At 39.5% G+C, this 22,331-nt stretch overlaps 1 protein-coding gene across 2 annotated transcripts; it reads left to right on the top strand.

Moving 5' to 3' along the window:
- The first annotated feature begins 3,981 nt into the window (after positions 1 to 3,981).
- si:ch211-145b13.6 (T-cell ecto-ADP-ribosyltransferase 1) lies at positions 3,982 to 13,485 on the top strand. Of its 2 annotated transcripts, none has more exons than XM_034188802.1 (4): positions 3,982 to 4,110; positions 4,250 to 4,351; positions 6,312 to 7,003; positions 10,771 to 13,485. In XM_034188802.1, the coding sequence occupies exons 2-4, from the start codon at positions 4,292 to 4,294 to the stop codon at positions 10,841 to 10,843; spliced, it is 825 nt and encodes a 274-aa protein (XP_034044693.1). In that variant the 5' UTR covers positions 3,982 to 4,110; positions 4,250 to 4,291; the 3' UTR covers positions 10,844 to 13,485. The 2 variants fall into 2 exon arrangements, with proteins under 2 accessions (XP_034044693.1, XP_034044694.1); XM_034188803.1 differs by having other exon boundaries at positions 4,000 to 4,111; positions 4,264 to 4,351.
- The last annotated feature ends 8,846 nt before the right edge of the window (positions 13,486 to 22,331 follow it).

Raw genomic sequence — 22,331 nt, 5'->3', positions numbered from 1 at the left:
ACAAAGTTAAACAAGGTTTGATATCTATTTATTTGACATTAAAGTTAGTCTTCTACCAGAGGTAAATACCAAAACACAACGTTGAGTTCGGTGCAATGTTAAAGACAGAGTAAAACTGATAAACACACAGAAAATATGAAAATACTGCAGTACCTGAAAGCACTGACTGCACAGAAACTACAGGAACAACAACATACTGCTTTGTGTTTGGCGGGACAGTCTGTGGGCGGGACTTTGGCAGAGATCAACACCTAACAAGAGCGCTCACTCAGACCTACTTCCGGCTTCGGAAAATGCGAACGTCTCGTTTTCTCTTTCTGAAGTGTAACAAATTCTGAGGTGTTATCAACTAGTTAATGTCATTATATAATGCGAGGAACATTTTCACATTCTGTGAACTGTGTTCAACGCATGCGCGTTAAAAGGTAGCTGGCAATGGCTGCTTTTATTCTTAAAACGCACCCCTAGTGGAGTAAGAGAGAATTACAATGTATTTCTCTCTGTCTGTGTGTGTAAGTATAAGCCATAGACTGTATTGTTCCTACAGTAATTCTGAAAAAGTTCTAGGACAAATACAAAAAAATAGTGTAAATTTAAAAGTAACAAAAATGACTGCAATTTGCAATTTATTTTTATGAATAAAATCAAAGGAGACTGGTGTGTAAAGGCATCCCACATCTAGAGATATTCTATTTGGGAAGCAAGTATTCAATTCAGTTCAATTTATTTCATTTTTATAGCACCAAATCACAACAAGGCTGCCTCAAGGCACTTCACACAACTAAGGTCTAGCCTTACCAACCCATAGAGCAAGCACACAGGTGACAGTGGTAAGGAAAAACTCCCTCTGATGATACTGAGGAAGAAACCTCAAGCAGACCACACTCAAAGGTGTGACCCTCTGCTTAGGCCATTCTACCAAAAAGTTTACAATACAGAACACAACACAACAACAATTGACAAAAGTCCATACAGGTGTCCAGTCCACCATCAAGGGGATGGGGATCATCGAGCCACTCGTTGGATCTGTTCCTAAAAATCATCCAGTCCAGTATGTGGATCCAGCTGCATCTCAAACAGAGAGAAAAAGAAAACAGAATCAGACAGAAAAAGAAATCAGTCGGCCAGAAAAAGTACATGTAGCAAGCTGAAGTCCAGATTGAAAAGATGTTCCTGCTAGCTTGGCTAGCAGGGAATTCCCCTTTGGCTGACCTGGTATTGGTCTTCAGTTCGAGCAGTCTGGTGTTTGAATCCCATATCCCTAGATGCCTGATGGTGAACTTTTATAACTGTGCCATCAGTAGTGTGCTGACATATGGGTTGTTAGTGTGGTTCTCCAGCTGCACTAAGGCTGATCAGCAGGCACTTCAGCGGGTGGTGAAAATAGCGGGGAGAATCATTGGGACAACTCTCCCAGAGATTAACACTATTTATCCCACTCGCTGTCTTAACAGAGTGCGTAATATCCTGCGAGATCAGCACCATCCTGGTTATCACTTTTTCCATCTGTTGCCTTCAGGGAGAAGGTATAGGGCCTTAAAGGCCAGAACAAGCTGTTAGATTATTGAACACTGCCACCCCTGCCTCCCTCCCACAGACTATAACTATATCAACTGCATTGAGTTCATAATCAATTGTAGTAGCACTGAACTGGTTTTGCATTGTTGCACATTGTTATTATTATGTATTTATTTGGAAATTGCCCTCTTCCCCCCATGTCTCTCCTTCCGTGGATTATAGCCATCAATTAATAGTATTGAACTGGTTTCTGCATTTCTGCACAGTGTCACCATTTTTATATTTATTTATTTGGTCTGTTCTTACCCTTTAATGCATTTTATCAATATCTTGTTTTTATATTGCTGTCAAATGTCACTGTACAGATGTTATAAATGTTACATGGGGTATTTAGGGGTTATTTATTGCACTGGTTGCTCTTTTTAACTATGCATGTGGATGCTCCAGACGTAATTTCGTTGTCCTTTGTGGCAATGACAATAAATGCTTGAAATCTTGAATCTTGAATCCCACCGCCGTCCCGGCCACAAAGATAGGTCCTCCGGTCACATATACTTAAGGTATAATTCATCACCATTAAGCAACAGGAAAGCAGAAGAAATACTAAGGTGATTGCCACCCACTAGCCCTAAGCTCCACTAACAGACCCAGACTTTATATAAAGTTGAAGCAGAGACCCGCTCTGTTTACTAATAAAATGAATTTTAAGGGCTTCACTAAATTTGTTCATCATTGGCGGAAATGTATTCAGTTATCTGGTGACTATATTGAAAAATAAAGGTACATAATTAAAGGGAAAATTCTAAGGACCATTTTTGTATTTCACTCCTTAAAATATTTCCATCATGTTGTGTGTGGGTGTGTGTTCTCACTTCATCTGTGTCATGTACCCTGTCTGTCATTGTGGTTTTCCCTTTGTCTTTTGTCTTTGTCGGCCATCCATGTGTGTCCCCTTTGTGATTCGTTCTTGGTCTGTCTGTCTGTCCTCATTGGGACCAGTCCTCTGTCTGTGTTTTTTTTTTTTTTTATCATGTTCACCTTATGTTTCCGTCACATCCAGTCACAAGTAATGTTCCTGAAGGCATTACTTTCATTCAACGCTCATATCAGCTTTTCCCGCTCCTGTCCCCTGTTAGTCTTGACTGCTGCATGTGACAAGCTAGAGTGGTGGCTGTAACCCATAATTTAAAAATCAATTTTCAATGCTTATATAAACATTACTTATTTCTAATTGTACATATGGAGCCAAAAACTGCCCTTTTGTTTTTACCCGAGGTCAACATATGGCCATCAGGTATTGCGAAGACCTGGCATCCGTCTGTCCGCCTGTCTGTCTGTGTTCAGTATAAGTCCAGTTCTATTACTGCCGCAGTCTTCACATTCACAGGGAACATTCTTGGGACACAGACCTTGGACAAGTTCAAAGATGTATCCTATGATGATATGCCTGTTGTAACCTTTGTTTTCTGAGGAAAGGAGGCTGCATTAGTCATCCACATTTCAAGGAGCCTTTGAAATCTGACAGCCTAGACGTGCCACTTACAATGTATGTAGTCGATGAATGCAGCCTTCAAAGGATGTGGTCCCTGAATTGAGACACATCCAGCAACAATGTATCGACAAAGTATCTAAAGGCCACAGGCAAGTACACATTAGAGTCCTGGAAGAGTTTGTTTTACTCTCCTGGCACTCGGAAATTTGGTTCACTCCAAAGTCAGCTCTATCACAGTGTTAAATCATCTCTATCATAGTGTTAAATCAAGTTGGTTAATTCTAACAAGACTCATTTATATAAGTTGATTTAACACTATGATAGAATTGATGATAATAAATATTTGCTTTTGTTGCATGTTTTAATGTTTTGTGTTTGAGCATTTTGGAAATAAAAATTGGTTCTTTTGGCCAGCGTGCTTCTTTTTCAGCATGTGTTCATTCTTTTGGCAAATATAATGTCTGCAATTCAGTCACTGTATAAATGCATATATTGGGATCAACTCTGAGCTCGCTGAGTGCCCTCATAGATTGAAATGATTTTAATTTTTTGATTTTCATTGTGAAACAGTCAGGGTTAGTGGCCGAACGGTTATGTGTGCTTGTCAAGAATGCGGAAGGTTCCCAGTTCAAGGCTGCCGCTCCCCATTTTCCATGTAATGTGGAGTTGTGTCACAAAGGACAGCCAGTGTAAAACATGTGCACAATCAGCATGCAGGTCCTCTGTGCATGTGCTGTGATCACCCTGAGTGAAAGCAAGGGACTTACTTTTTATGTTTATTGTAATATGCGATACTGCATTTTATATCCTTAGATTTGTATAAGAGTGGAGCATACTGCATGTTTTAACTGAGATATGGTTGAGTTGATTCCTGAATCCCTTCAGGACCTACTGCAACAGCTCCTGCAGAACAAATAAGCAAGCCCGGACCCGGATGGCACGTTATTTCCTGCCACAGGAAAGAAAAAAGAGCTGCTTGGAGAGATAAATAGATTCCCTTCTCGCAGTCAGGATTCTGCAGCTGACCATCATAACCCTAAAGTTTGTGTGCGTGGATGATGTTTTGATTTGTTCCTGGGAATTAATGCTCATTGCTTAAAGGTATGTGTCTTTAAAATACTTTCAAAATAGATTTTTTTTTTTAACATTTGTGTGAGGTGAGTCACAGATAAGTGGGAATGAATTGATTAAGGCTTTTGATTTTGTTTTTCTTTTGTGATTCCCTCTGAATCGTGTTTCAGTGATTTGTGCAGGAAGAAAGACAAGAAGACACTTTCTAAAATGTGGGACAAAAGAAAAGTTGTGCTTGCCGGCATTATTTTCACAGCACTGTATCTCAATGTAAGTAGAACTTTTCTTTACCATAATTAGAAACACTGGGCCCTATCTTGACAATCTGTGACATATTTGCTGTGGCACATAGTACAAGTCCATTTAGGATGTGTCTAACTGGTTTTCACGGTTTACACCTCATGCAAAATCAGGCACAAATCCTCTTGATTCCTCATCGGTGTCCTTTGGGAATTCTTAGGATGTCTGAGACATCACAAGGACAGCCTGAGAATTAATAGCATCACCAAGAACTTGTTGGACATCATAGCCAGCATACACTCAGAGACTGCGAGGGATCTGCACACTAAGGGTAGTGTCTTTGACTTTTCCCAGTCAATACTGTATATCAAGGATGTGTTCTGGCTCCTCCACTATTGAATGTTTATATGAACAGGGTGTTGCGTACTAAGTAACATTTCATGTTACTTAGTATAACATGAAATAAACCAGAGTGTAATCTGTCATATATATACTTTCTCTTGAGCCGCTTGGGTGGGTAGGGAGAGTTCCCATGGGATAAAAAAGCTTTTCAACCTGTGATCCCTGGTTCTCAAGACCAGGCACCTTAGTGGCTCTACTCTACTCTCTTCTACTCTTCTATTTTACTGTTCCTTTTTAGATATTTAGATATACCTTAGTATACTAGCATAGTTCCACCTTAGAATTGGAATATAATATATAAGATATACCTTACTGAATGGCACACTGCTATTGGGAAATGAGACTAAATCAAGCAGTTTTCCGGTGAATTAACGTATCTGTACCGATGTGTCAGAGTGCACAGCTGACAGTGGCCACCAAAGCTACCTGAGGTGAAGCAGTAAAGTGAAATTTTGCATTTTCCATGCATATTTACTTTTACATTTACTTCATCTCTCAAAGCCAGCAAATATGGCCATCGGATATTGCTAAAGGCTTTGTGCCCGTCCATCTGTCCATCTGTCTGTCTGCCTGTACTCACCATAAGTCCAGTCCTATTACTGCCAGAGTCTTCAAATTCACAGGGAACATTCTTGGGACACAGACCTTGGACAAGGTCAAAGATGGCTAACCTTGACCTATTTTAAGAGGTATTTTGAGAGGTTAAAATGTTACATTCTGTTCCTATTTTTATGGTATGGTCTCACAGATATTAGCATGGTGACATCACTTCCTGGTGTCGCAAGCTGCTAACTTTGCTTTGTTTTGGCTAAATATAAAACCTTTATCATATATTATGTAAAAGCTAGTGAGAAATAAACATTTCTAAAACTGAAACTGCTGTCTTTGGAACCTAATAACACCTCTGAAGTGATTTAGAAGACATTTAGCTGACATTAGCTAACTTCCACTAACTCAAAGCTAACTTTGTGCAGACACTGTTAAAACGTAAATGTTGTTTATAATTGACTGATTGATTGACAGAGGAGCTTTATTGAACATGTACAAAATGTAAGTAAGATAATAGGATCTTAATATTTAATTAAATAACTGCAAATTATAAGGAAGACGATGCTCATATGGCCGAGGGTATTATAGTATTGTGTTATATTTTATAGATGTCATTCACTTTTGTTGCATACGCATACAGAGTTTGCATGCTTCATGAGCCTGTAAGATGTAAGGCGCATCTGAGTATTGTGCCATTTAAATAGTATAAATACACTGTGCTAGACTTTGGGCCAGTATTTTGCTTCTACAAAATGCCAACGCACCATCCCTGCTCTTGACCACACCTCATTTTTAGATCAATATGGCCATGGGCATACAGAAGACTATAAGTAGTTGTGATCTGAAGGACATGGGCGCCGGGTGTCAAAACTGCATCAGGTGGAAACTACTACTACTTGGATTATATTGGATGCTATATTGCGCCAGGTGGAAGATAGGGCCCTTTGTTTTATTTTTTAAATTTAATTTTAAATTTGTAACATTAACAATTTATTTTCTTTTAAAGTCACTGTATATGAAGTCTGTTTTTAATTAAAAGGTGACTGCTAAAGTGCTGGACATGGCAACGGATGCTGTAGATGACCTGTACAGAGGATGTCGTGACAAGGCTCTGGAGAAGGTCGTGAGATCAGGCCTGTTGCAAGAAGAGCTAAACAAAAGTGAAACATTCCGGAATGCATGGTCTACAAACGCTCAGTGCACAAAGTTGATCCCTGGAGGAGTAAAAGAACACACTGCTGCACTGTGGGCATACGTTAACGGCAACAGAGAGTTCAGAAAGCTTTTTAACAATGAAGTAGAGACAACTGCAGTAAACGTTAGCACCTATCACACCAACTTTCACTTCAAGTCTCTTCACTTTCTACTGACAGATTCCATCAACCTGCTGCAAACAGATGAATGCAGCACCGTGTACCGCGCGGTGGACTACAAATACACAATGCAGAAAGGCTCAACAGTCAGATTTGGAAGATTTACCATAGGTCGTTTAAACTACGAAGAACTTTTGGAGGAAGAAGACATAGGTGGGGTTGGAGGGGTTCTTTTCAACATTACAACCTGCTTCTCTGTCAAACTTGACGTTTGCAAACCCAAAGATGACCATGTGCTCATATCGCCGTCTGAAGTGTTCAGAGTGGATGACATAAAAAACATCAACAATGAATACGATGAGATTGTCCTGATGCATTCAACGCTCCTCAGCAACCGCAACTGTTACATTTTTTCAAGGTGAGAGCACAAAGTTCTTCAAGAACATGATACATTTTGCACAATACCTGAATTATTAAAGGGAAAGTTCACGATTTTTCAACTTGGGCTCTTTTTGTAGAAGTGTAGGAATTTCACTCAAAACAAAAATGATTTTCATCATCACATTATTCATTTAGAAGGCAAACACAGTCACAGGCTATATCATGTAATGTCATGAAGGAAGATCAAAAAAATTCTGTAAGCGCAAACCTCTAATGATTCAGTGAATAGCAGCACCTTCGGATGGCTAAGGTAAGCGGTGAACGATATAATCAGTCATTTTGAAGAAGGAAGGTAAAGATGTGCACATATACCTCTGGAGGGACCCTCTCTTTGCTACAAACACCTGGTGATATTTTCTCCTGCAGCTTACTGGCAGCACAGTGGATTAGTGGTTAGCACTGTTACCTCACATCAAACCCATGACCTTCATGGGTTTGATTCCCACCTGTGGCCTTTCTATGTGGAGTTTGCATGTTCTTCCCGTGTTTGTGTGGGTTTGCTCCAGTTTCCTCCCACATTTGAAAGGCATGCAGGTTAGGAGAATTGGAAACTTATAAATGTCCAAGTGTCTCTTGCAAAAGAGGTCCCTATCTCAATGAGACTAACCTGGTTAAATAAAAAATTACTGTTTTTTTTTTTTTTAACTTTCCGTGTGACATCACATTATACAGCATTACACAACATTATATTAGCTGGTGACATATTTACATTTGGAATCAATACTGCAACAATTCATTTTCTGTATTTTCCAGAATCTAAGTCGCACCTGTTTAAAAATGCCTCTTGAAAAGGACAAAACCACAAATAAGTCTCAATGGAGTTTAAGTCACACTTTTTTTTTTGTACATTTTATTCTTGGCATTTTTTTTTTATTATTAGAGTTTATTTTGTTTTGTGCTTTCATTCCTGGAGAAGGCCTACTTAAATAGTCATTATAATTAATCACATTAATAATAAATGTGTGACTTTTTGGTTGCACTGGAGTATAAGTTGCAGGACCTCCCAATTTCTGTATATATATTACAATATATGCAACTTATATTCCAGAAAATAGGGTAATTTTTGTCCCAAGTGAAAAGATGAACTCCACAACCTCACCTCTGTGGGTTGAAAAATCTCAAACTTCCCCTTTAACATTGTGGTCAATGATTATAAAGTACATATTGTATGTGTGATATTTAAAATTTGATAATATTCACAACATTAAATTGTTTGTTCATGAATATCTCAAAAGACAACTGAGTTTCCCAGAAAACATGAATATCATATTGATGTTTTACAATAATGGGAGGCGTGGTGGCTTAGTGGTTAGCACTGTTACCGCACAGCGAGAAGGTCATGGTATTGATTCCCACCTGTGGCCTTTCTGTGTGGAGTCTGCGTGTTCTTCCTGTGTTTGCGTAGGTCCCTCCACTGGCTTCCTCCCACATTCAAAGACATGCAGGTTAGGGGGATTGGAAACTAAATTGTCGATGTGAATGTGTTTGTTTGTCTATATGTGGCCCTGCGACAATCTGGTGTCCTGTCCAGGGTGTACCCCGCCTCGAGCCCTACAGTAGTGTTCAGAATAATAGTAGTCCTATGTGACTAAAAAGATTAATCCAGGTTTTGAGTATATTTCTTATTGTTACATGGGAAACAAGGTACCAGTAGATTCAGTAGATTCTCACAAATCCAACAAGACCAAGCATTCATGATATGCACACTCTTAAGGCTATGAAATTGGGCTATTAGTAAAAAAAAAGTAGAAAAGGGGGTGTTCACAATAATAGTAGTGTGGCATTCAGTCAGTGAGTTCGACAATTTTGTGGAACAAACAGGTGTGAATCAGGTGTCCCCTATTTAAGGATGATGCCAGGACCTGTTGAACATACTTTTCTCTTTGAAAGCCTGAGGAAAATGGGACGTTCAAGACATTGTTCAGAAGAGCAGCATAGTTTGATTAAAAAGTTTTTTGATTAAAAAGTTGATTGGAGAGGGGAAAACCTATACGCAGGTGCAAAAAATTATAGGCTGTTCATCTACAAAGTCAAAAAGTCAAAGTGTCTTTATTTGTCTCCCTAAGGACAAATTTGCCTTGGACAGGGTCTGCTACACAACAACACATCCAGTTCATAGCACCTATACATTAAAAACAACAACACAGTAAGTCAAAGGATAAAATATAAATACACAACATTATTAACATCTTTGTGCAAATTCCGCAATACATACCCTTATGCTATCTTCCCTGAACTATCTGCTGATTTATGAGCTTCACTGATAATGGAATAAATGAATGTTTATATCGATTATATTTACAAAGAGAACCCTGTACCTCCATCCTGAGTTAAGTAAAGTATATTCAGAGTGCAGTACATGAGACGCATCTGTTAAAATCAGCACATCTGAGAACTGCCTGTTCAAACATCTCTTGGGGAGTTACAGGTACCACCATACCCATGATTTTGCCAGCTATCTTAATCAGATTTAATATTTGAGTTTTTGATTTAACCGTTAAATTACAAAACCAGCTAGTAATACCATACCGTAACACGGACTCAATCAATGATCTCCAATGCTTTAAAATGGACAACAAAAAAAAAAAAACAGAGACGTGTGGAAGAAAACGGAAAACAACCATCAAAATGGATAGAAGAATAACCAGAATGGCAAAGGCTCACCCATTGATCAGCTCCAGGATGATCAAAGACAGTCTGGAGTTACCTGTAAGTGCTGTGACAGTTAGAAGACGCCTGTGTGAAGCTAATTTATTTGCAAGAATCCCCCGCAAAGTCCCTCTGTTAAATAAAAGACATGTGCAGAAGACGTCAGAATTTGCCAAAGAACACATCAGCTGGCCTAAAGAGAAATGGAGGAATATTTTGTGGACTGATGAGAGTAAAATTATTATTTTTGGGTCCAAGGGCCGCAGACAGTTTGTGAGACGACCCCCAAACTCTGAATTCAAGCCACAGTTCACAGTGAAGACAGTGAAGCATGGTGGTGCAAGCATCATGATATGGGCATGTTTCTCCTACTATGGTGTTGGGCCTATATATCACATACCAGGTATCATGGATCAGTTTGGATATGTCAAAATACTTGAAGAGGTCATGTTGCCTTATGCTGAAGAGGACATGCCCTTGAAATGGGTGTTTCAACAAGACAATGACCCCAAGCACACTAGTAAATCAGCAAAATCTTGGTTCCAAACCAACAAAATTAATGCCTCGCAGATGTGAAGAAATCATGAAAAACTGTGGTTATACAACTAAATACTAGTTTAGTGATTCACAGGATTGCTAAAAAAAGCAGATTGAACATAATAGTTTTGAGTTTGTAGCATCAACAGCAGATACTACTATTATTGTGAACACCCCCTTTTCTACTTTTTTTTTTTAACTAATAGCCCAATTTCATAGCCTTAAGAGTGTGCATATCATGAATGCTTGGTCTTGTTGGATTTGTGAGAATCTACTGAATCTACTGGTACCTTTTTTCCCATGTAACAATAAGAAATATACTCAAAACCTGGATTAATCTTTTTAGTCACATAGCACTACTATTATTCTGAACAGTACTGTATGCTGTATGCTGGGATAGGCTCCAGCTCAACGTGACCTGATCCTGGATAAGTGGTTGAAGATGAATGTGTGTCTGAGAGTGTTTCATAATAATATTCATTTTCTGTCACAATGCTAACTGTGTGTGTGTGTGTATGGATAGATAATTTTCATCTCTCACTTCCTGTGTTTCTCCAGATCGCCGGCTGATTCTCCCTTCCAGTGGTTTGTTGTGATGTTTGTGTTTTTATTTATTTTATTGTCTGACTGAGCAAAAACAATTAGTACTTCATTCACATGAGTTACCATTAAAGACTAAACTGTTTTGTGACATTTAAAACCGAACATAACACCATGAAACTGTTGCATTTGATGATTATCATGGAATAAGAATTATGACAGGACACTCATAATTCTGCCAAATATCACATTAAAGAGTTTCTGAGCCAGTTGTCTTTTGATAAGTCAGGGAGTGGATAAGTGAACATTTTCAAGTCACTGAATGTGTCATGTTTTGACTTCATTTACATCAGTTATTACAAAATACTAACAGTACGGTTCTGTATGATGAATCTGTCTGGGGTCACGAGTTCTCAAACATTAACAGAATGATACAGCGTCACGGTGGAGTGATATGAAGAAGGACTTAAAAAAAAGACAAGACATTTCAGATCCAGTTTGCCAGAAGGCACATGGGCGACTCAAGCTGCGATTTCAGCTATTTTCATGTTTTAAAATCCTTCTCTGTGAATCCCACCATCAAGCTGAAAACTTGATGCAGCAAGAAAATTTTGCATCATTCTCAGTTGCTCCAATTACAGCCAAAGATGTCTATAACTCCTTGAGTTATGAGCTCGTGTCCTTCTTGCTCACTTGGTCAGTTTTTGAGACTCGCCTACTACAGACTGTTTTAACTTGGAAAATGTATGGAAATGTTCATGTATCCATCGAAAGACGCCCCGTCACACTTAGCAAGAATTAATCAAGCTGAATCAGGCGGAAAGTAAAAAAACAAGCAAAATTCGTGTCACATCTGGGAGGGAATAAGAATTGCAGAAGACAGCCAAGATGCCATGTGCATTAGCCTCTGAACGCAGTACAAATGTAGGTGGAGCACATTAGGGTTACCTAGACAGCTGTCAGAATGCAGTGAGAATATGATGAATACACATACAATTCTGTACAACTGAGGTCCGATTGCGGGTCGAAGAAATATATTCCAGCAGCACTCGACATTTGGCCAGGATTCAGAGTGGTGGATCATTTCAAACTGCCCCTCGAACGCGATCAGAAGGTTTCGAATGCCGGTTTCATGCCGTACGAATATTTAGAAAGCAGTCAGATTGCGGTCAGACTGCACTTTGATCACTGTTCAATATTTTTCCACCTCGAATGCAACAGTTGAGTGCATGTGCTCTACATTCGGGCTGGCCGCATGACTGTGCCCGACTATTTAGACTGCTCTCTGATTGCTGTCCGATGTTTTTGAATGCACCCCGGCTAGGATTGCCACTTGCCCCTTAAAATACAGAATTGTCCTTTATTTGACAATTAATTATTGTGTCCCGTATTGATTGTAAATTGTTCTGTATTTTCATAAATGCCCCAAACACACTCACACACTCATCAAAACTGTATAATGAACAAAATAAAACAGGAAATATTAAGGGCTGCCAATGGCATCTCTGGATTTACAGACATGTATGTCACTGGTGAGATAGGTGAATGTTGTATTAACAACAATCACAAGATTTAGTTTGTCAAATTACTTATGGGTTCTGAAAATGGAGATATGCATATAAAAGTAACTTTAATATGTAAATGGTTAATATAGTATTTTTGTAAAATTCTTTGGTTTAAAGCTAGCAGTCTACACAACAAGGACATGTTGATAGTTTTAGTTCATCACACAGTGTTTTGTGCACAGAGGAAACATGACAAAATGTTGTCTCTGTCCAAATACTTATGGACCTGACTGTATATATACTGAAATGTTTGCCCCATCAACAGTCTTATTTGAAAATTTGGTTAAGTATCAACATTTATTAAAGCTGTATGGCCTTTCAAGTTTCACAAAACTGACAAAATTTTGTTTCAACTGAAATCCATGCATTATAATGGTTTATTTTTAAAACGTGGAAAAATTACAGCACATTTTAATGATGAGAACATATTTACCTGGAGGGAATTCCAGAACGAATGGTTTCTTGTCCTTTTACTGCAGGAGGAAGTGCATGTGCACATGCATGAGGTTTTGAAATTACTGGAAGTTAACTTTGACCATGTGTGATGTGCGTACATGGAGAGTGCACGCTAACGTCTGTAAGATGTCTTGTAAAGCACTTCAGAGGTGTTATTGGGTTGAAAAACAAAACAGTGTTTTTAGATTTCGAAGTATTTATTTCTTATTAAGTTTTACAAAATATTTGAGAAACTGAGTTATACAGAAAGAAACTGTTTTGGAGTGTTTTCTGCCATATTGGATTATGCTATCCAAGAGACCAGCCAGTTGACATCACTGTGCCTCTGCACTCTGATTGGCTGACTCCATGTGCTTCCCTTGCGCAAGTGAGGGGAAGCCCCCCAATTGCTATCATAGACTGTATGGGTCACTACCAAACATAGTTCAAGGCCATTTGTTCTTTTTAATTTTTTCCCCTTCAGAGGAACTATTTATTCATTTTTTCTTGGCAACATGAATTTTGATCAGATTGGCAATGTCACATTATTAATCTCCAATTTAAAGGCTTATAAATAAAATTAGGAAAAAAAAAGAAAATTCTTTGTATGACTTAAATCTTAAAAATCCCAAAGGCTGTACACCTTTAATGCAATTTAAATTGACGGTCAACCATCAGCTTGACAGTGTCCATGCACTAATAACACAAAATCTACTGTAGCATAGGAAAACATTGGGGGGGGGGGCTGTCTGGAGACTATTTTTGTGCTTTTCACTGATTACAAACATTTACCAAAATGGAAAAGCTCATTAAGGAACTGTAGGACCAAAATGCATGAATGAGACCTCATTGGAAAACAGGCATTGCCTAGTTTATTAATAGGATAATTAATTACATACACACACACCCAACTGGGGCAGATTGTCGAGTCTTTCATACGTTTCACATGCAGTAAAATGTGTAACTACAATATCATAGTTTTTTTTTTTTAGTGATGTAAGGCTGTTGTGTCAAATGGAGAGTGTTTATGTCAATGGTGTGTTATTAATACAATAAGTTAACATTTCAATATTACATGAGCATGCTAATCAGATAATATATCTGAGAGTTGTGTTGTTTTAAATAAATGCATATTTTTGCTCATTTATTGTGTAGATTTCATACAATGTTATGTAATGTACGTTCATTTTTACTTTATCTATCCTCACTTCACTGCCTCCAACAAGTTTTTTTTATCCCTGTTGCAGTGAGTGAATGTAACTACGTTTTTTTGTTTGCTTTTTTATTGCAGTCGTGTTTTATAATTGCTTTTCTTCTCTGTTGAAACTCCACATGAATACAATGAAAGTGAATGTGAAAGTCTTTTGTCCAGTCTTCTTATTCGTATACAAACACAATGAACAGAATCTTCCTCATTAGCTTGTGGCCATTTTAATAACACAAAACTAATAATAAAACTTTACAATCATAACTTTTGCTGTGAAAAATACCTTTCCAAATAAATTTTCATATATCTGCAAGTTGATTTTAATGATCTATCAGGATAAACCAAAGGGACTAAATAAAGTAAGAAAGTCTTTTTGACTTCATCCTTCCAGGTGTATAGTTGTACAAATGGTCGCCCATCACATAACATGCATATTAATCGTACTCAGTCATACAGTGGGGGAAATAAGTATTTGATCCACTGCCAATTGTGCAGTTTTTCCCACCTACAAAGAATGGAGAGGTCTGTCATTTTTATTGTAGGTACATTTCAACTGTGAGAGAGAGAATCTTAAAAAAAAAAAAAAAAAAAAAAAAAAAAAAAAATCCAAAAATCAAATTTGCATTTTATTGCATGAAATAAATATTTGATCATCTGCCAACCAGCAAAAACTCTGGCTCTCATAGACCTGTTAATTTTTCTTTAAGAAGCCCTCTTATTCTGCACTCTTTACCTGTATTTTTCTGTATCTGTTAGCTGTTTAATCTGCGCAGTTAGATTGATCTAGTTATCTAGATTACGATTTGTTTCCCAGTGTAATCTTTACGTGCCTTAACTAAAGCACTCCTTCTGCTGAATCACCTCTAAATTATTTACACATTATTCACTTTGCGTGTTTTTAGGAATCCGCTAGGTTAGCGTAGCTACTAGCTCTTAGCCGATTTAGCATGGCGGCTTCTTCTGTCTCACCCACACTTTTCTGCTCTGGGTGTGAAATGTTTAGTTATTCCTCGGCCTCCTTTAGCAGTAACGGTACTTGTAATAAGTGTAGCTTATTCGTAGCTTTGGAGGCCAGGCTGCGCGAATTGGAGACTCGGCTCCGCACCGTGGAAAATTCTACAGCTAGCCAGGCCCCTGTAGTCGGTGCGGACTAAGGTAGCTTAGCCGCCGTTAGTTCCCCCCTGGCAGATCCCGAGCAGTCGGGAAAGCAGGCCGACTGGGTGACTGTGAGGAGGAAGCGTAGCCCTAAACAGAAGCCCCGTGTACACCGTCAACCCGTTCACATCTCTAACCGTTTTCCCCACTCGACGACACACCCGCCGAGGATCAAACTCTGGTTATTGGCGACTCTGTTTTGAGAAATGTGAAGTTAGCGACACCAGCAACCATAGTCAATTGTCTTCCGGGGGCCAGAGCAGGCGACATTGAAGGAAATTTGAAACTGCTGGCTAAGGCTAAGCGTAAATTTGGTAAGATTGTAATTCACGTCGGCAGTAATGACACTCGGTTACGCCAATCGGAGGTCACTAAAATTAACATTAAATCGGTGTGTAACTTTGCAAAAACAATGTCGGACTCTGTAGTTTTCTCTGGGCCCCTCCCCAATCAGACCGGGAGTGACATGTTTAGCCGCATGTTCTCCTTGAATTGCTGTCTGTCTGAGTGGTGTCCAAAAAATGAGGTGGGCTTCATAGATAATTGGCAAAGCTTCTGGGGAAAACCTGGTCTTGTTAGGAGAGACGGCATCCATCCCACTTTGGATGGAGCAGCTCTCATTTCTAGAAATCTGGCCAATTTTCTTAAATCCTCCAAACTGTGACTATCCAGGGTTGGGACCAGGAAGCAGAGTTGTAGTCTTACACACCTCTCTGCAGCTTCTCTCCCCCTGCCATCCCCTCATTACCCCATCCCCGTAGAGACGGTGCCTGCTCCCAGACCACCAATAACCAGCAAAAATCTATTTAAGCATAAAAATTCAAAAAGAAAAAATAATATAGCACCTTCAACTGCACCACAGACTAAAACAGTTAAATGTGGTCTATTAAACATTAGGTCTCTCTCTTCTAAGTCCCTGTTGGTAAATGATATAATAATTGATCAACATATTGATTTATTCTGCCTTACAGAAACCTGGTTACAGCAGGATGAATATGTTAGTTTAAATGAGTCAACACCCCCGAGTCACAGTAACTGTCAGAATGCTCGTAGCACGGGCCGGGGCGGAGGATTAGCAGCAATCTTCCATTCCAGCTTATTAATTAATCAAAAACCCAGACAGAGCTTTAATTCATTTGAAAGCTTGTCTCTTAGTCTTGTCCATCCAAATTGGAAGTCCCAAAAACCAGTTTTATTTGTTATTATCTATCGTCCACCTGGTCGTTACTGTGAGTTTCTCTTTGAATTTTCAGACCTTTTGTCTGACTTGGTGCTTAGCTCAGATAAGATAATTATAGTGGGCGATTTTAACATCCACACAGATGCTGAGAATGACAGCCTCAACACTGCATTTAATCTATTATTAGACTCTATTGGCTTTGCTCAAAAAGTAAATGAGTCCACCCACCACTTTAATCATATCTTAGATCTTGTTCTGACTTATGGTATGGAAATTGAAGACTTAACAGTATTCCCTGAAAACTCCCTTCTGTCTGATCATTTCTTAATAACATTTACATCTACTCTGATGGACTACCCAGCAGTGGGGAATAAGTTTCATTACACTAGAAGTCTTTCAGAAAGCGCTGTAACTAGGTTTAAGGATATGATTCCTTCTTTATGTTCTCTAATGCCATATACCAACACAGTGCAGAGTAGCTACCTCAACTCTGTAAGGGAGATAGAGTATCTCGTCAATAGTTTTACATCCTCATTGAAGACAACTTTGGATACTGTAGCTCCTCTGAAAAAGAGAGCTTTAAATCAGAAGTGTCTGACTCCGTGGTATAACTCACAAACTCGTAGCTTAAAGCAGATAACCCGTAAGTTGGAGAGGAAATGGCGTCTCACTAATTTAGAAGATCTTCACTTAGCCTGGAAAAAGAGTCTGTTGCTCTATAAAAAAGCCCTCCGTAAAGCTAGGACATCTTTCTACTCATCACTAATTGAAGAAAATAAGAACAACCCCAGGTTTCTTTTCAGCACTGTAGCCAGGCTGACAAAGAGTCAGAGCTCTATTGAGCTGAATATTCCATTAACTTTAACTAGTAATGACTTCATGACTTTCTTTGCTAACAAAATTTTAACTATTAGAGAAAAAATTACTCATAACCATCCCAAAGATGTATCGTTATCTTTGGCTGCTTTCAGTGATGCCGGTATTTGGTTAGACTCTTTCTCTCCGATTGTTCTGTCTGAGTTATTTTCATTAGTTACTTCATCCAAACCATCAACATGTTTATTAGACCCCATTCCTACCAGGCTGCTCAAGGAAGCCCTACCATTATTTAATGCTTCGATCTTAAATATGATCAATCTATCTTTGTTAGTTGGCTATGTACCACAGGCTTTTAAGGTGGCAGTAATTAAACCATTACTTAAAAAGCCATCACTTGACCCAGCTATCTTAGCTAATTATAGGCCAATCTCCAACCTTCCTTTTCTCTCAAAAATTCTTGAAAGGGTAGTTGTAAAACAGTTAACTGATCATCTGCAGAGGAATGGTCTATTTGAAGAGTTTCAGTCAGGTTTTAGAATTCATCATAGTACAGAAACAGCATTAGTGAAGGTTACAAATGATCTTCTTATGGCCTCGGACAGTGGACTCATCTCTGTGCTTGTTCTGTTAGACCTCAGTGCTGCTTTTGATACTGTTGACCATAAAATTTTATTACAGAGATTAGAGCATGCCATAGGTATTAAAGGCACTGCGCTGCGGTGGTTTGAATCATATTTGTCTAATAGATTACAATTTGTTCATGTAAATGGGGAATCTTCTTCACAGACTAAAGTTAATTATGGAGTTCCACAAGGTTCTGTGCTAGGACCAATTTTATTCACTTTATACATGCTTCCCTTAGGCAGTATTATTAGACGGTATTGCTTAAATTTTCATTGTTACGCAGATGATACCCAGCTTTATATATCCATGAAGCCAGAGGACACACACCAATTAGCTAAACTGCAGGATTGTCTTACAGACATAAAGACATGGATGACCTCTAATTTCCTGCTTTTAAACTCAGATAAATCTGAAGTTATTGTACTTGGCCCCACAAATCTTAGAAACATGGTGTCTAACCAGACCCTTACTCTGGATGGCATTACCCTGACCTCTAGTAATACTGTGAGAAATCTTGGAATCATTTTTGATCAGGATATGTCATTCAAAGCGCATATTAAACAAATATGTAGGACTGCTTTTTTGCATTTACGCAATATCTCTAAAATCAGAAAGGTCTTGTCTCAGAGTGATGCTGAAAAACTAATTCATGCATTTATTTCCTCTAGGCTGGACTATTGTAATTCATTATTATCAGGTTGTCCTAAAAGTTCCCTAAAAAGCCTTCAGTTAATTCAAAATGCTGCAGCTAGAGTACTGACGGGGACTAGAAGGAGAGAGCATATCTCACCCATATTGGCCTCTCTTCATTGGCTTCCTGTTAATTCTAGAATAGAATTTAAAATTCTTCTTCTTACTTATAAGGTTTTGAATAATCAGGTCCCATCTTATCTTAGGGACCTTGTAGTACCATATCATCCCAATAGAGCGCTTTGCTCTCAGACTGCAGGCTTACTTGTAGTTCCTAGGGTTTGTAAGAGCAGAATGGGAGGCAGAGCCTTCAGCTTTCAGGCTCCTCTCCCGTGGAACCAGCTCCCAATTCAGATCAGGGAGACAGACACCCTCTCTACTTTTAAGATTAGGCTTAAACTTTCCTTTTTGCTAAAGCTTATAGTTAGGGCTGGATCAGGTGACCCTAAACCATCCCTTAGTTATGCTGCTATAGACGTAGACTGCTGGGGGGTTCCCATGATGCACTGTTTCTTTCTCTTTTTGCTCTGTATGCACCACTCTGCATTTAATCATTAGTGATCGATCTCTGCTCCCCTCCACAGCATGTCTTTTTCCTGGTTCTCTCCCTCAGCCCCAACCAGTCCCAGCAGAAGACTGCCCCTCCCTGAGCCTGGTTCTGCTGGAGGTTTCTTCCTGTTAAAAGGGAGTTTTTCCTTCCCACTGTAGCCAAGTGCTTGCTCACAGGGGGTCGTTCTGACCGTTGGGGTTTTACATAATTATTGTATGGCCTTGCCTTACAATATAAAGCGCCTTGGGGCAACTGTTTGTTGTGATTTGGCGCTATATAAAAAAATTGATTGATTGATTGATTGTATTAATTGCACCTGTTTGAACTTCTTACCTGTATAAAAGACACCTGTTCTCACACTCAGTCAATCACACTCCAACCTGTCCACCATAGCCAAGACCAAAGAACTGTCTAAGGACATCAGCGACAAAAAAGCAGACCTGCGCAAGGCTATGATGGACTACAGGACAACAGGCAAGCAGCTTGGTAGAAGACAACAACTGTTATGATTATTTATTAGAAAGTGGAAGAAACACAAGATGACTCCCTGCAAGATCTCACTTTGTGGGGTAAGGATGATTCTGAGAAAGCTCAGAACTACACAGGAGGACCTGGTCAATGACCTGAAGAGAGCTGGGACCACAGTCACAAAGATTACATTAGTAACACATGATGCTGTCATGATTTAAAATCCTGCAGGGCAGCAAGGTCCCCCTGCTCAAGCCAGCACATGTCCAGGCCCGTTTGAAGTTCACCAGTGACCATCTAGATGATCCAAAGGAGGCATGGGAGAAGGTCATGTGGTCAGATGAGACCAAAATAGAGCTTTTTGGAATCAACTCAACTTGCCGTGTTTGGAGGATGAGAACAACCCCAAGAACACCGTCCTAACCGTGAAGCACGGGGGTGCACTGCTGCAAAGGGGACAGGACGACTGCACCGTATTGAAGGGAGGATGGATGGGGTCATGTATTGCAAGATTTTGGCAAACAACCTCCTTCCCTCAGTAAGAGCATTGAAGATGGGTTGTGGCTGGGTCTTCCAGCATGACAATGACCCCAAACACACAGCCAGGGCAACTAAGGGGGCTCCGTTAGAAGCAGGAGGAGTGGACCAAAATCCCTGCTGCAGTGTGCAAACTTGGTCAAGAACTACAGGAAACGTCTGACCTCTGTAATGGCAAACAAATGTTTCTGTACCAATATTTATGGTCTGTTTTTCTAAGGGATTAAACGCTTATTTCATGCAATAAAATGCAAATTAATTATTTAAAAATCATACAATGTGATTTTCTGGATTTTTTTTTTTTTTTTTAGATTCTGTCTCTCACAGTTGAAGTGTACTTACGATAAATAATACAGACCTCTCCATTCTTTGTAGGTGGAAAAACCTGCAAAATTGGCAGTGGATCAAATACTTATTTCCCCCACTGTATATATTGGGATCAAACATTAAAATGTCTTCTATTGTACTTTAAGTCTTGAGATCAAGTTTTAACTTGAAGAAAACACTGTGCATAAACAGGACCACCAGTGATTATTGGGGATGAAAGAAATTTGTGTTTGTGCATTATTAAGGGCCCCTTCAGACGTAACACGAATTTGGGTGAAAGAAGCAGAAACCAGCTGAAAAAGAACAGAAAAACCAAATTGTCAAACTGCAAAAAATTCGACCTGCTGGGTTGGCAACTTTGGGACCTTGGCTGGAGGGAGACATGTAGTGCACGCCGGAAATTTTTGGCAACCCTACCCTAATATATATATATATATATATATATATATACACTCAACAAAAATATAAACGCAACACTTTTGGTTTTGCTCCCATTTTGTATGAGATGAACTCAAAGATCTAAAACTTTTTCCACATACACAATATCACCATTTCCCTCAAATATTGTTCACAAACCAGTCTAAATCTGTGATAGTGAGGACTTCTCCTTTGCTGAGATAATCCATCCCACCTCACAGGTGTGCCATACCAAGATGCTGATTAGACACCATGATTAGTGCACAGGTGTGCCTTAGACTGCCCACAATAAAAGGCCACTCTGAAAGGTGCAGTTTTATCACACAGCACAATGCCACAGATGTCGCAAGATTTGAGGGAGCGTGCAATTGGCATGCTGACAGCAGGAATGTCAACCAGAGCTGTTGCTCATGTATTGAATGTTCATTTCTCTACCATAAGCCATCTCCAAAGGCGTTTCAGAGAATTTGGCAGTACATCCAACCAGCCTCACAACCGCAGACCACGTGTAACCACACCAGCCCAGGACCTCCACATCCAGCATGTTCACCTCCAAGATCGTCTGAGACCAGCCACTCGGACAGCTGCTGGAACAATCGGTTTGCATAACCAAAGAATTTCTGCACAAACTGTCAGAAACCGTCTCTGGGAAGCTCATCTGCATGCTCGTCGTCCTCATCGGGGTCTCGACCTGACTCCAGTTCGTCATCGTAACCGACTTGAGTGGACAAATGCTCACATTCGCTGGCGTTTGGCACATTGGAGAGGTGTTCTCTTCACGGATGATGCGAAGGAGATGTGCTGCACTGCATGAGGCAAATGGTGGTCACACCAGATACTGACTGGTATCCCCCCCCCAATAAAACAAAACTGCACCTTTCAGAGTGGCCTTTTATTGTGGACAGTCTAAGGCACACCTGTGCACTAATCATGGTGTCTAATCAGCATCTTGGTATGGCACACCTGTGAGGTGGGATGGATTATCTCAGCAAAGGAGAAGTGCTCACTATCACAGATTTAGACTGGTTTGTGAACAATATTTGAGGCAAATGGTGATACTGTGTATGTGGAAAAAGTTTTAGATCTTTGAGTTCATCTCATCCAAAATGGGAGCAAAACCAAAAGTGTTGCGTTTATATTTTTGTTGAGTATATATATATATATATATATATATATATATATATATATATATATATATATATATATATACGAGGTGTATTAGATAAGAAACCGACACTTTTGTTTTTTAACTATATGGATTTGATTGACGTGCGATTACACCAATCATGCTTGAACCCTCGTGTGCATGTGTGAGTTTTTTCATGCGTGTCTGTGACGTCATTTCCCTGTGGGCAGGCCTTGAGTGAGATGTGGTCCCGCCCTCTCGGCTGAATTCCTTTGTTTCACACGCTGCTCGAGACGGCGCGCGTTGCTTTATCAAAATTTTTCTGGACCTGTGAGGAATATCCGAGTGGACACTATTTGAGAAATTTAGCTGGTTTTCGGTGAAAAGTTTAACGGCTGATGAGATTATGGGGTGTTTCTGTCACTGTAAGGACTTCCCACGGAGCGGGACGTCGCGCAGCGCTTCCAGGCGCCGTCGTC

This window comes from Thalassophryne amazonica, chromosome 15, assembly GCF_902500255.1.
Source record: "Thalassophryne amazonica chromosome 15, fThaAma1.1, whole genome shotgun sequence".
Taxonomy (NCBI): domain Eukaryota; kingdom Metazoa; phylum Chordata; class Actinopteri; order Batrachoidiformes; family Batrachoididae; genus Thalassophryne; species Thalassophryne amazonica.
Note: the sequence above shows the minus strand (reverse complement) of the source record. Positions and strands in the feature narration are given on the sequence as shown.

Excerpts from the sequence above, each read along its gene's own strand:
- si:ch211-145b13.6 (XM_034188802.1), top strand. The coding sequence starts at position 4,292 with ATGTGGGACAAAAGAAAAGTTGTGCTTGCCGGCATTATTTTCACAGCA. Across the intron at positions 4,352-6,311 it reads TCACAGCACTGTATCTCAAT|GTGACTGCTAAAGTGCTGGA; the intron begins GTAAGTAGAACT and ends TTTAATTAAAAG. Across the intron at positions 7,004-10,770 it reads AACTGTTACATTTTTTCAAG|ATCGCCGGCTGATTCTCCCT; the intron begins GTGAGAGCACAA and ends GTGTTTCTCCAG.